Here is a 15859-nt window from a genome sequence, read left to right on the forward strand (position 1 = left end):
GGTGGTGCTCAGGGGACCATATGGGATGCTGGGAATTGAACCTGGGTTGGCCGCGTTCAAGGCAAATGCCCTGCCTGCTGTGCTATTGCTCCAGCCCGAATTTCCCATTCTTAATCAAGAAATTACAAAATACACAGATCCATTTTATTAGGTTCTCCCTAGACTGATTTGATTGACTTGCTTATCTGAAGCAATAGTTAGTACCCTGTCCTCACTTTTTGCTCTATCTTGGGATATAACTCTTTGCATATGTAAAGCTTCAGAGAGAGATCTTTTAATTACTTTTCTCTCTACAAGTATATCTTGTCACCTAATCTCTTGTGGCCAAATAAATATTCTAATATACATACAAAGAAGGATCCTTCTGACAGTTGCTCTTCACAGACCCCTCTTCTGTTCTCTTGGACTGACCTGATGTGCATAACAATACCCCTACGTTATATTGTGAGGTACTAGATCATGAGGATAGGAAGGAAACTACTAAGCTTCAATGACACGGTAAGTTCACTTTAGCTTCTTCTGCTGAGCTAAATTGCTGCAAATTCACAATCAATTTGTGAAAATCATTCCACTTGACTTCCTGTGCTGCACATTTTGCCTTGTCATGGAACAGATTGTGTGTATGTTGTCTTTCTGTTAAGACCATCTGACCTTGGAAATGAGATGAAAACACACTAGACCAAGTGAGAAACTACTTAATACACAATTTCCTGTCTAGTCACAAATTTTAATGAAAAAAATAAATATTTAAGATGGAAAAGTATGGTTAACAAATGTTTTAGCAGCTGCCTTTAGATAAGACTTCATTGCAATGATGAAATTTAAGAAGTGGACTGGAAGTTGGAGGGGATTGTGTCACCCGACCAATATTTAGTCTAGAACAGACAGAAGGAATTGGAATTTAGATAGATACAGGTAATAGTAGTTAGATCTATATGCACTAACTAGCCCATACTCACGAATCAAAACATGAAACATTAGTCTGTTCTCTAGTTTCAGGATATTTTTAGTCATCCTTGGCTGATTTAATTTGAGCAATTCAGTTCTACTCTGAAGATGTATATTCCTTTCCACAAAGGGGGTAAAAATAACAAGGACAATCTGCATAACTGAGACTTCCCACTGAAACTGTGTCCAAGGTCACAGCCATAAAACAAGACCTCAGAGAGGAAATACAGCCAAATGTAATGTCATTTTGTTCATATGGTTTCATTAATAACACTGATGAGGAAAAGCAAACCCTGGCTTATATTAAACAAAAGGACACAAAAGGATCGGTATTGTTAAATGTTGTTTTCTTTTTGTTGTTGTTTTGGGGCCATACCTGGAAATGTTCAGGGATTAATTCAGCCTCTGTACTCTGGAATATTTCCTGGTGGACTTGGGGGGCCATATGTAGTACCATGGATGAAACCCAGGTCAGCTGTCATGTAAAGCAAGTGCCCTAACTCTACACTATTGCTCCAGCTCAATGTTGTTCCGTTTAAAATTTAAGTTCCCTCCTTTCCTTAGTACCACCAAGGTGGTCCTGGCACCTCAGGGTTTGAGCAACACCATATCCATGGGCCCTCACATTCAACTGCCATCCTAGCTAGGAATGGTTCCCTTTGTATCCTGACCCCTTGAGCAATGCCTGGGAGCTGCCCTCTGCCCCCTAGATTAAAATTTTAGTTTCCAAATACCTATCAATAACATTACATGGGTCCCTGTAATATGTATTTACAGATATTGGTTATCTGGCTTTATTCTAACTGTTCTCAGTTATTTGTCATTCTAAAGCCAGAAGAGGTCTCACTTCCCACAAGTTGGTCACTTAGATGTCTCTGAATGAGACATGCTAAAGGTAATACTAAAGGTAAATGGCAGAGCAGGTCTCTCTGGCATGACTTAAGAAACAAAGGCTGTTTATCTTGCTCAGTGGTGCTTGGGGGCCCCCAAGGCTGTGGAAGCATGTGCTATTGAGTATTGAACTAACATTAGCTACATGCAAGGTATGTACCTCAACCACTCTACCGTATCTCTGGCCTTGATGTACACTATTTTAGGAAAAATAATCATAATAGTCTTTAGTAAAGCTCAAGTTGCTGTTTTTTTCTCCTTATATTTTGAATACCACATTGGAACTGGAGACAGCAAAAAACTATCCTATTTGTCAGGGCACATTCATAAAATTAGCATACTTGATGATTATTTTTGTTGAAAAAGTAACAAAGTAACGAATCACTTAAAGGGGGAATATATGAAGTATTTTCTATAATACTTTATCAAATTAAACAATACCCAGGATTGGGGATGTAGGCTCAGTGACTGCGTATATATTTTGCATGTTTAGTACCCTGGTTTTAACTCCTGGCATTACACACACACACACACACACACACACACACACACACACACACACACACACACACACACACACACACACACACACACATGCACATACACCCCAGACCAAAACAACAAGAAAATAGATTAATGTTCAGAAAGAAATATACAATTATTTAAACTAAAAGATGTAGCTGTTTGGGTATGTTCAAGACAACTTTCTCATCTTGTATGTACTCTCTAACTCTGATAAGCTACATACTTCTCAGGCTGTATGTTGCATACCATGTCCTTTAATTGACAAGGACAGTAAGGTAATAAGTGTAAGTAACTTGCTGACAGTTGCACATTTTGGTAATTAATATGTGAGGGTCTATTCTACACAGAACTTTTTCTTCTAGAGAATCAGAACTTGTAAGGTTTAGCCAATGTCACCCCACTCTAACACAGGTAACACACGTGTTACTTCCCATCATGTCTTGCCAACCGAACTTGTCAGTTTGACCTAATGAGGTCTATAAATCTTTTCAAATTTCCAAGTAACTTTGTGTAATAGGATTTGTTTTCTGGAAAACGGCTCTATAGTTTTCATCAGATTTTCAGGGGAATCTCTATGAACATCAACTCTGGACTCTGCTCCTTTCTACTACACTTCTCACGGATCCAGTTCAAATAGGAAAAGTTAAAATCAGAGTGAACTGGCTAATTAAGGTTTGTTTAGCTGCCTGAGCAGGTTTGTGGGTGCTCTCTCAAGGTGACCACAAATGAATCATGTAAATATGAATTATAAAAGCTGCTGGGCAGGGGGATGAGACCTGAAATCTTCCCTATTGTAACAAACCTACCTAACCCTGGAATGTTTTCTTCTTGAAGAAACTGTTACAGTGGGAATTTTGAGGTCCTTTAACAGAAAATGGATAGTTTACATTCTATCAAACTTAAAATATCTTTTGTTCTATATAGCATACCACCAGGAAAGAGAAAAAGAGAAGCATAGGTTAACATATGATGATGGCTTAGTGTCCAGAATATAAAAGGAACTGTTACAACTAAACAATAGATGGATGACCAAAATTTTTAAATGAGTGGGGAGTTTGAATAGATAGAACTTCAAAGAAAACAAATAAGCGGTCAGGAAGTACACAAAAGATGGTCAGCATCGTTGAAAACCAAACATACAATGGCATACCATTTTATGCGCACTGGAATGGTCATAATAAAGAGGGTAATAGGAACTACAGACAAAGTTGTAGATAATATGTTTTCTCATTTGGTGAAGGTAGTATAAAATAGTGCAGCCACTTTGGAAAAGCCTAGCAATTTTTCAAAAAGTTTAATATCGAGTAAACATATGACCCAGCTATTCACTTCTAGGCATAAAGTCTAGAGAGTTGAAATCATGTAAAATCGTACATGAATATTCATGGTAGCATTATTAATAACAGCTAAAAAATTGAAACAACTCAAATGCCTACCAGATGAACTGATAAAATGTGAGATAGAATATCTCTTACAGTAGGATATTATTTGGTCACTAAAAGGAAAGAAACACATATGCTACAATATGTATGAATCTTGAAAACATTATGCCATGTATTTAAAGGCCACACATTCAACAACTCCATTTATATAAAATGCAGAAAATAGGCAAATCTTAGCAGCAGAGAGAAGAGTTGTGATTACTTGGGAGGGAAAGAGGGACTAATGGGAGATTACTAAAGGGTATGGTTTAATTTATTTTATTTTATTTTATTTTGCTTTTTGGGTCACACCCAGAGATGCTCAGGGGTTACTCTTGGCTTTGCACTCAGGAATTACTCCTGGCAGTGCTTGGAGGACCATATAGGATGCTGGGGATTGAACCCAGGTCGGCCGCGTGCAAGGCAAATGCCCTACCCACTGTGCTATCGCTTCGGCCCCGGGTATGGTTTAATTTTTAAAGTAAAGTAAACACCCTATAATTGATGGTGGTAATGCTTGCACAACTTCCTGAATATACTAAAAGTGATTAAATCATGGAAAGGATTATACTATATAAACTATATCTCAATTTAAAAAGATAGTCTGAGGGTGAAAAGGTCAAAGGAACTAGAACTCTGGAAAGTTTGAACTTAACGTGATCTTAATAAACTTTGGCGATCACAAAACACAAAGTTTTCTAAATGGGTTCTGCAAAGTCTATAGCACAGTTCAGGACTTCCTAGAGGAGATGGGTAGCTGGGTGGGAAATAAAATATCAGAAGTGTTGAGTGTTGAGAAAGCAGGTAGTTTGGGCTCTGAGTACCTTCTCTCTTGGGCCCCTGTCCCTTTAATTCACTCAGAGCAGTTCTACTTTTATTTGTGTTACCTGTTAGCCTTTTGGTAAAGTGCTAACTGTAAACTCTGCAGCTGAAAATAGCTTGAAGGAAAGAAGAAAGTCTTTTTATTTGCAAATGAGAAAACTAAGGTAGCCAAATAACTTCACCAAATTCAGTTTGCCAAGTCAGGACAAGAATTCAGGTATCTGAACACTGAATCCAAGCCTTTCTCGGCAGCATTCTTTCATGCCCAAGGCATGTGCTTAGTCCATAACTGCACCCCCATATCAGTGGTTCGAAAAGTGGGTCCCCAGACTTGAAGACCCACATCACAAGGATTTTGTCAGAAATGTAAATTCCTGGACCACACCTCAGACCTAATCAGAGTGGCTGGGGTGAATAGTCAACAGCTGGGTCTGATGCATACTGAAATTTGAAAACCTTGGCTGCAGATCATTCATGAGCAGAAGCTGAGGGGGATCTGTGACCCCTGCATCAGAACACAGAAATGAAACCTCAAGGAGAGGTCCTGACCAAAAACAAAACAAAACAAAGAAAACCCAACAAAACAAACGAAAAAAACAAACCAGTCAGGGACAGACAGAAACTAGCAGGGATAGCTGAGAACACTGAGTTGGGGGTGGGGGAGTAGAAACAAAGTTAGAGATGATGTTGCCAGGAAGAGAATACCACCAATCCACATTTTAAAATGGAAGGTGCCGAAAGAGAAAAATAAATAACGAATAAGGAGCAAATATAATTTAGTAAAAATTCTGAACATATAAGGCTGGTATCGAAAGATCTGATTTAGGAGCAATTTATGCCAATTGGCAACAACATGAGAGTTGCCAGAAATGTTTCTGAATTAATTCTAAATTGGTATATGAATATCTAGCTGGCTTGAGGCCATCAGAGAAAAATGATCATGATAGTCTTTAATCAAGCCCAAGTTGCTGTTTCTCTCTCCTTTACATTTTAAATATCACTTTGGAATTGGAAACTTAGCAAAGGACTAAACTTTTGGTCAGGGAACATTCACAATCAACTCCGTGTAAGGAAAATTAAGGTCTGTGAGTTTTTGAAATTCAGAATTCACTGGCTGAGGACTGGGAAGCAGGGTGATCTAACATTAAATATCCTGGCGGTTGCTTGATGCAAGAAAAAGAACTCTCCTGCTGTCCAGATGTTCAAAGTGCAAAGATGCACTTCAAATGTGAAAATAACTTGCATCCTGGCAAACTGATCTGCTGAAGATACCAGCCTAATAAATAAGGTCATCAAATGTCATTTAACTCAAAGGAACTTTATGGCAACCCTAACTGCAACCTAGAATCACTTCCAAGTGAATGATATTTTTATCAGTATATGGCCTGGAAATTTACTTAACAGACACCCAAGAGTCATCTGTGGCTTAATCCACAAATGTTAGAGTATATTTCTGAAATTAGCAGACTTGTGTAGATGGAAGGAATTTGTGAAGTTTTCTTCTACATGATCAATGGAGGGGGGGGGGCGGGTGGGATCTGTTTTTTTTTTTTTTTTTTACCTCTTGGCCCATTTCCATGCTGCAAAGTTTTGTTGATTGAGCTTTGGCATCAACCATAACATTAAACATGGTGCATATTGACTGTGGGACTCGAAAATCTGTTGATCGACTGGTTTTTTGCAGCTTAACTTCAAATGCAATCCTGGTTCTATTAAAACAAAATAGGAAAAGACCAATTCAGCATTCAGATGGCAGCAGGTGGAGGAGACATTTTCTGAGAGGTCAGTGAAAAAGAAAATTGAAGGCTGTAATCAGTTTCAATCGACAATGACTTCACATGTGTTCTTTTTAAAAATGAGTTTCCCAACTAAGGAAGGTCTATTCATGGATACAGCCAGATAAACCCTTCCTTTCTCTACCAGTACATGGAACACCTGTATAAACACCTGTCTATAGTTTACATGGTCTGGAGAACTCTAATTGCAGGAGAATGGAGAAATGAACAAAACCCCAATAATAGCACTATTGCATATATAACTTCTCTCATATTGGCAACTGTCTACCTAAATCACTGAATGAAAAGAAAAAAACAAAAGAAGTTTCTAATCTTCAAAATCTGATGATTGGGCATAATCTGAAAGGACACTTCCCCCATGGTCTTTTTTTTAAAAAAAAAGACTGAAGTTAAAAACAACTAGTTTATTACAGAACAACAACAACAAAATGTAAGATGGCTATCTTTGGGGGAGAGAGTAAAACTAGAAAGAGCAATATTGGGGGAAATTGTGCTCGTTTGTTGTTACTTAATGTGTTGCTTTTGCAATAAGAACATATTAGTTTAATGATTTATTTATTTATTTATTTAATTTTTTTTAGTTCAATGATTTAAATGAAATAATATATTTACTAATTTAAGAATAGTATGATGATAGTAACATAATTCTGGCATTGGTTAAATTCAGATCCCAACTGTTCACTAATTGCTCACATGAAAAATCTAAGTTGAACATGACCCTCTGGTAAGGCAGGTGCTAGATCTAATCCTTGGTATCAGAATTACAAGTTTTATTTTAAAGGTCCCAGAGAAGCAGGTCACATCATCACATCATAAAGAAAAGCACCTGGTTAGTGAGTAGTTTTTATTAAAGCTCCATTCAGCATCGTTCACTGTCAGGGTTTTGAGATCATGCAGCCACCAGGAAAGCATTGCTTTAAGAGGTATTTGTAGCAGTTTTCTAACAGTGCATAGGAGGACCACACAGCTAGTTAGCTCAGGAAATGATGCCAGCTTGCTAACACACCCTGGGTGCATGCAGGGAAGCCAAGTATAATTTCTAAGGTTGGAAGCCCAGTTCTTAAGAAAAAAAAAACTTAAAAAAAACACTCCTATATATTATATGATCATGTTAAAGATAAATGTATCTTGGCTTCTAACGACTCCATGCACTGCAGTAGCTTTCTAATCATGATGATCACTTTAAGCTCCACTGAAAATACATCCTTTTCTGGATTTATGAAAAGGGAGCCTAGTGGGGACGGAGTTGGATCGGTCCCTGAGCTGATCTTTGGAGGTTTGTGTGCCAGTTCCGGCCCCATTTGAGAAGTGGAAATGCTAAACCGCTCCTTTAGGATGAAGTAGTCATCTTCTGTTTTCACAGGAGAACTGTTCAAAGCCCTTGGCGCGTGGGGCTGTGAAAAAAGGAAGCCGAATGCTGAATTATTATGCCTTAGGGCTCTATGGGACCAAAAAGTCAAGAACAGAGATGTCACTTAATCTAATTCACTCTCCTTAAGTTGGGATGCCTTGTTTTGTGAGGAGCACGATAACTTAGATACTAACAAACAAGTCAATTACCTTTGTTAAAGAAGTGATTTACGTTTGCACTGCTTAGAATGTGCAATGCATTATTTTTATTTTTTTATTATTTTGATTTTTGGGTCACACCTGGTGATGCACAGGGGTTACTCCTGGCTCTGCACTCAGGAATTACCCCTGTCGGTGCTCAGGGGACCATATGGGATGCTGGGAATCGAACCTGGGTTGGCCACATGCAAGGCAAACGACCTATCCGCTGTGCTATTGCTCCAGCCCTAGCGCATTATTTTTGACATTGCATACTTAAACCTACGAAATAGAGTCCTTCCTCTATTGTCCTTCTAGAACAAGAGTCATTGATTCTGTTCCAGAGAGTGAAAACAGTGATTCTATGCTTACCTAATACAGATTCTATGTCCAAGAACTTTGTCATGCTTTACCTTCTAAAGCTGGGAGTCTGAAGGTAGCATTTCTACCTGTATTTGCTCTTCCACAAAAGAGCACAACCACAACCACAGTTGTGTTATGTCAGGGATTCTGATTGAAGAGGGTCTCAGGAACTTTAATGTCTAGTGCCAGATTTATATGTGCAAAGTTCTGCTAATAAGAGATTATTAAAAACCCTACATTTTTGGAGCAGGGAAGGATTAGATAATAAGATATACAATATCTACAATATAATAATAAACAAGATATGCACAATGCCTCTGAGAAGCTCGTATTCTTTGAGGGGACTGTGTCTGACTTTAGTAGAGTACATGATAAGGGATAAAATATCCTCCATCTTCCTCTCCAGGTCTTTTTCTCTGTGTATCTAGTTGTTTTTCTCAAATGTCTGCCTTCCCAGAAACAGCAACCATATCTTTCTGCATAACTATGTACACAAATCAGGAGCCAGTAAGTCTTAATTCCCCTGTATTGCAGTCCCTCTCACAGATCAAGGGAGAACTTTTTACTACAGAGAAACTGCCCTGCCAGAAAATTTTGGTGGAATGACTTGGCCATGAAGGAAAGAGTTCCTTTTTCTAAAACTGATACAGACTCTGTAAGAAATGGTGAAATTTCCAACCTAGGGAAACATTTGACCTTGAGTTTGAAAAAGCACTCCCCCTACCCCCCGCCCCTGCCCAACCAGGTTCTAAGAATCCGACAAAAAGAACAAACCACAAAATCAGAAGTGAGTACTACTTTAAGTTCCAGAAGGACTATCAGATGCCTAGCCTGGATTCTTCATAGCACCCAGTTCCTCTCCCAGTTCCTGCTTGTCATACTCACCTACCTGGGATTGTGTTGCTCTTTTGCCCTTTTAGTTTCTGGTTCTGATGCTATTGCTTCTCTTTTCTTCTTCCAAGCTATAAAAGGATGAATTCAGAGCATACCCAGCCAACCCCATCCTCCGTCATCCACAACTGATCCATCAACTAAACTATACCACATCTGGAGACCTGGAGGGGCCCATGCTGCCTGTGGTCGTTTTATTTTTTTATTTTATTTTTTGAATGAATGAAGAAACATAATGGAACAGTTCTGAACTGGAAAAGGAACTTGAATGTGTGTCGGAGGATAGACAGGGTGATGATAATGATGTCAAATCAGAAGAATTTCACGTCTGTCTCTGACATACTAACATGGATCCTCCTTGAGGGAAGGGCTAGTGGTCTCTCACTCTGCATGGGATGCCAAAGGACTTAGCATTGTGTCTGGTATAGTAGGAGGAATTTAGTTTTTGTTGAATGGAATCATGTTTCTCTCCTAACCTTCTCAGAACAGTCTACCTGGGAACTCCAAGTGCAGTATTCCCACCTTCAGTTCTACATGCCACACTGACAAAAGAGGCCACTTGCAGGAAGTAAAAAATGTACATTTAATATCACATATTTGTTAAATGATTAATTTAAATTTCTTAGACACTTTGAAATAAGCAATAACTTACTAGCTTTTTTGGCATTGCATAATTATATAGATATAAAATAATGCTGATCATATCTTACTGGATTTTGGGCAAATTAACTAATAGCTGGTACACAGTACATGCTCATTTCATAGTTACAGAATGAATGATGCTTTGAGGTTCTATTTATATAGAAAAACCATGAGATTCTGGTTACCTACAGAAGACATAGTGGTTCTAGATCTCTGTGTCTCTCTAAATTCAACTACTTAACTATGTATATAATCATACTCAATCATGTATTTACTCAACAATTTATATACTTAAACTTTTTTTTTGCTTTTTGGGTCACACCTGGCAATGCACAGGATCACTCCTGGCTCTGCACTCAGGAATTACCCCTAGTGGTGCTCAGGGGACCATATGGGATGCTGGGAATCGAACCCGGGTTGGCCTTGCACAAGGCAAACACCCTACTCGCTGTGCTATCACTCCAGCCCCACTGAAACATATTTCTTAAGTAAAAATTATATGCCAGATTCCATTCAGGCAGAGATAAACAGGAATGGACATGGATTCTTTAATCATGTAGCAAAATGAAAATATAAATCAATATTGCTCTGAGGTAGGGGCATATGTGTGATGCCCCTTGCTTTGGTGGAGGTCGCCCCCCAGTTAACTTCTCCCAAATAATCAACTTCTTCCAAAGTCCGCAGATTATGAATAATTCAACCTCTCCAGAAATCTTAATAAGAAGTAATCAGCTTATTACTTATTACTCCTCAAATCTTCAGATAACGACCAATTGAAAGAGTGGCTGTCAACCCTTCCCTGAGTCAATACAAAGTGAGATGGCATATCAAGTCTATCTATGCTTACCTTTTGACACAAGATTCAATCATGTCGCTTGCCATGAGCTTTAGCCTTTGCTCTAAGTGCTTTCCAAACTCTTCTTCGGGCCAGTGTAAGTCCCGAATGAAGGTCTGAAGGGCATCGAGTTTCCAGAACAGATCCTCTGAAGTGCCTGATCCATTACTAGCAGGATAAAAATTAGAAATCCACAGTCACCACCAGGTTTAGTGAGCCAAAGGACTGACACAAAGACAACTGGGGGTTAGAAGGCTTAAGGCAAACAGGAGCTTCAACATACAAACGACGCATGTTGGTGGTGGAGGTGGGGGGCAATCTCCACCGGCAGATTTTGAGTTTTACCATACATGACTTAGTCTGCTTTGTTCTGCCAATTATTTCAGACCAGTGAGAAGTCTGAGGAACACAACAACTAGGATAATGGTGTATGGTAAAAATCAGCCTTCTTTTAATAACCACATTAACACATGTGATGATTTGAATGAAGGCCACGCACCAGGAGAAATAATCTCAATGGATAATAACTACATGGTAACATGCAGTTATTAAGATTCAGGGCTTCATGCATTTCCCCAGCTCCCCAGCAGAGTGGAGATCTCTTGGAGACTGCACAAGACTTTCCGTTTTAAAAGGACAGTGCTAACAAAGTGGTGAGCGAGGACCTGCTTTCTCTCTTGAAGAGCTGGAAAGAAATTGGTGTGACTCAAGTGGACACAAGTACACCTGGATACCTCAAATCCAAGATTCTTGTTCAGTTTGGTTACTATTCCAATTTTCATAGACCAGCCCATTGCATAGGCAGCCCCACGATGATGTGAAGGGGTGGGGGTGGGAGGGGAAGTGAGTGCACAAGGGGCATTTGCAAAACGTTAGGGCTCAAAACCTGAGCTCTTTTTTACCATTGCACCATCTTACCCAGTCCTCTGTACAGATGGAGAAATTGATCATGATTCCTTTCTGTACAATGATATATAAGAAACGTTTACCTGGGGCATCCATGGAAAGCCTGTGTATAGGAAATGCTCCATTTCTTACCCTCTTGCCCTTCTCTGGCTGGCTTTCTCTTTTGTAACAATTCCATTTGGAGCTCTGAGGGGTGGCCACCCCCTATCCCCTTCCTCGCATACCACTAATGCTAACACGGTAATTTATAAAATGTCCAACACACCATGCATTACCACTTGTTCTGACATCGTCTATAGAAACAGATGAGAGTGGGTGTTTCTATTGTGACAGATGCCAGCTGCATTGAATTAATGCTTCAGAGAGAAATATAGCTAGTGCATAAATGCATACACAGCTACTGCGGGGTGGGGAGGGGGGCAAACTCCCAACATGCCAAGAGGGGAGCCTACGGCCTGGACCAACAGGATAATGTTTTCAAGGACAGACCAGTCTGAGGTCAGTACGTGGATGTATCTGACATGAAGGAGCAGGTAACATGGAAACACGTCCTTAAAATGAAAGGTGGCAAAGGAGGAAACTGGAATTATGAAAAGATATAGAATCAGGCATTTCCTGGTGGGCGATTGAGCATCTACGCCTTCTTTTCAGATACTGCCCTAGGCATAGTTAACAAATTGGGGAATGCATTGTTTTTCTGTGAAAATTCAGCCTTCTCCCAACCCCTTCCTAATCTTGGGAGAAAGAAACCCCAACTTTGTCTAGTCTAAACCCCGTTTTGGAACTGCATGATTGTATGTTTTAAATCATTAAGTACATATGAATGCAATAATTGGTATTTATTACAACAACATTTTGACACCCATCTGGTTTCAGAGTTTCAAAAAATTCTTCTGGGTTTTTTTTCTTTGAAGAGCTTATTATTAAGTTTTGACATGAGGAAAAGAATATTTTCTTTTTATTTTTAAGATAAACTGTTAATGTTAAGGCAATAGCACCAAGATTATTTTGATTGCTGAGCAGTTACCAAAATGTGTTCCCACTCATGCCTTAATTAATTGAACGGAGACCATTATCTGCTTTATTACAATGTCTTGATTCATATCTTTTCAAAAACATTTTCACAGAGCATGCACAGAAGAAGGTAATAGAGGCTTTCAAATATATGTTTTAAGTTTTTAACAGCTACTACCTAATCTAGCTTTTGCTATAGTCATCTTAGCATGAATATGATCTATGTGATTTTTAGAAAATTTTTTTCTGCTATAAATTTTTGGAGGCTTAAATCATCTTAAAAAGAGAATCAGACACACTGACCATAAGATTTCATTATGAACTTGTGTGTGAATATAGATTTTTTAAAATATTAGGCAGCTTTGAAGGAGTCAAGTAGAGCAATCATTTTAATACCCTATCCTCTACCTGTATTATTGCAAAATATAAAAACACTGAGGACCATCTTGATGAATGTGATTTTGAGATTTCAAAACATCACTGCCTGTTTCAGATCATTTTTTATTCCTTTGATAATAACACTTCCCTTTGAAAATGTGCCAATTTATTCTTTCAAGAAAAAGCTTATCTGGCCTATAATTAGCTGTGGTCTAAGAAAAGGATCAAAGGAGGGTATAGAATCGCTAAACCTTATTTCACTTATTAAATCATGCACGTGGTTCTAATTTAATTTCCCTGAGGTAGAATGTAGGGATGCTTAGTCTTCTTCTTGCTAAGGCAAAAAAGAAGGATTCATTTTCTATGCTAGAAGATACGGTTACTCAACCTCCATCCCTGCAAATTGCTAACTTTAAAGGGTGACCCAGATTCCAAGAAAAACAAACCCCACACACTCCTGACATTTGCATGGATGAATGTTAGGGGGAAAAAAAGACTCTGCTCAGGTCACAGAGAAGAAGACTACTCAAAACATTTAGTTATTTGCTGTTCTAATTTTACATTCTCAAATTCAGAAATCTTCAGGCTTGACCTCAGTATACTGTGTTATGACCTTGGAGTGCATCTTTACAAACCATTTACATCACTAATGGCCTCATGCATTCAAATATTTTCAACTATCCCTGACTATACTAATACTTCGGGCTGCCATTTTGACACTAAAATTTTCTCTTTGGTCTAACTATTTAGGAATTTTTTACAATTTAAAATAACAACAACAAAAATTTATGAAGGTATGCTTCTCTCTTAGATGTGGGTCAGAGATGACTGATCAGCCCATCAAAGACTTCCTGAACTGTTTTGGATGAGTAACTTCTAAAGCCATGTCACCTGCTTAAAAAAAACAAAACAAAACAAAACAAGGACAGAAACTTTTTGCAAAATAATCCAGGAAGCAAAACATAGTCCTCCAGCGTTCAGTGGGCGTTAGGCAAATTGTTAGTGCTGTATATATAGCAAATATCTTACAAACACACTGTGTGCCAGAAATAAACAATATTGTCTCTGTATGATCAGCAAAATATGTCTAATTATCCATCTCCATCTCTGTTATATAGGATGTATAGAAATAAACAATGCATATCCATGCCAAGATCACTTAAATTTAAATCAGATCTAATGTGAACTGAATACACACTCAGCATCATATATAGCAGCCATCCATGACGGTGCCGAAAAAGTAGGCATTTGTGGGATGCCTAGAGGGATGTTAACTGGTAGATTTGGTACTTTGGGAAGGTTCACATTGGGTAGGTTCACATTGGGTAGGTTACTGGTTAAACTCCTGTGGAAGAAACAGACAGAAAGAAAATATACCATCACAGTGACAATGCAGATGTGCTGAAGCAAATAAGAGTTGTAAATAAACTGGCTAACTCCAACAGCAAGACAACAATGAAAACTCAAGCCACGCACTTCAGAAAGCAGCTTATGGATTGGAAGTTGTGGTATGGATCAGTATGCAGAGAAATGTGACAAAAGCTAATGGAAAAATGAGTAATCACACTGAAACTAAAAAACACGTTCATGGAACATTTTGACATAATTGATCACATTATTTAAATGCCTCTAATAAGGAACCTTCAGTTTTCAAATCCATTTTTCTAGGTGACTAGAACTTGTCTCATACAAAGAAGTTGAAGTACATGAAATTTTTGGCATGCAATATGAGATCTGCTAGGAAGAATAGCTGGGGTTAGAAAGAGGGGTGCATTTTCTTTTTCTTACTTTTATCTTACTGACGGAGGCAGACGTCTTAAGTCAGACATTAGGTACCAAATGTAACTGGAAACTCACCCACTTGAATATATATGTAATGATGACATGCAGAAATGGAATCCTTTTTAAATGCTACTTCTGCAGGTGTATGTGCAAGGAGTGTGGTGTCAGAGTTGAATGCAAAGACGAAGGTACAATATCAAGGAGAAAAATGAGCTTTTAATACTGTTATAGAACACTTAAATGGGCAAGCTCTCACAAAGTGTCTCCAATTAAAATGAAGAAATATTTATGCACACAGAAAGACAACCTGGTGAAGAAGAAACCCTAAATTCAGCTTGTATTGTAAATTCTGTGACCACCAATAAATTTAAAATCTGGCTACATAGTAGTTACCCTGGGAAATGATATAGACACTGGAAGAAAGGTTGAGAGGGCATTTACAGTGCTGGGGATGTTTTATTTCTTGATCCAGGTCATTGGTACACAAGTATGTTCCATTTATGAAAAGCAATTAAGCTGTGTATTTTTCTGTAAAAAAATCAAGTGAATTTAAAATTAATAAAAAGTTTAGTGTGTGTGACCTTATACTAGCTTTTTTACTTTTGAACAGAGATTGATCAACTGATGTGCTGAAAGAGAGACTGATGGCTATATGAATAATGAGAGAAAATAAAACAAATAAAAACCCCAATTCAAATAAACCATATCTTCCTGGAGGGACTATTCCATATACTGCTCTACAAGCTGGCACTGCATAGTGGCACCGCTGTCTCTGTAGTGGCATTTTAAGGGTATTCCATCCAGCCAAAGTCATTGGCACGGTAGAGCCCAGCTTAACTCTGCATCTGAGAGGAGCCTTCCTATTTAAGTGGAGTTGACAGCACTTTGGCAAAGGAGTTGAAGTTTTCTTTTTGGATCTTGCAGAAGAGCAAATTTTGCCAAAGCAGCTCTGCCCAGGGCAAGCTGTGTTTGACTAACAGAACTCTTGCAAGGGCTAGAGATGCCTCTGGCTTGCTTAGGAGAGCAACAGTCAGAAATTCTGAACCCTTTCGATAGCCTGGACACTTCTTTTCTAGAAACAAACTACAATCACAATG

The 15859-nt window shown here is 38.5% G+C and overlaps 1 protein-coding gene across 9 annotated transcripts in view; it reads right to left on the minus strand.

The window, feature by feature from the left end:
• The window catches only part of CADPS (calcium dependent secretion activator), a 527814-nt gene that overhangs the window by 80175 nt on the left and 431780 nt on the right, over positions 1-15859 (minus strand). For 6 of the 9 annotated variants that reach the window (XM_055134465.1, XM_055134464.1, XM_055134463.1 and 3 more), the window contains 3 exons: positions 14179-14325; positions 10695-10850; positions 6169-6316 (listed from right to left, as the gene is read on the minus strand). In XM_055134465.1, coding sequence (XP_054990440.1) covers positions 6169-6316; positions 10695-10850; positions 14179-14325 — 451 coding nt within the window. The remainder of the gene's footprint in view (positions 1-6168; positions 6317-10694; positions 10851-14178; positions 14326-15859) is intronic. The other 3 variants (XM_055134468.1, XM_055134467.1, XM_055134466.1) reach the window with 1 other exon arrangement.

This window comes from Sorex araneus, chromosome 4, assembly GCF_027595985.1.
Source record: "Sorex araneus isolate mSorAra2 chromosome 4, mSorAra2.pri, whole genome shotgun sequence".
Lineage (NCBI taxonomy): Eukaryota > Metazoa > Chordata > Mammalia > Eulipotyphla > Soricidae > Sorex > Sorex araneus.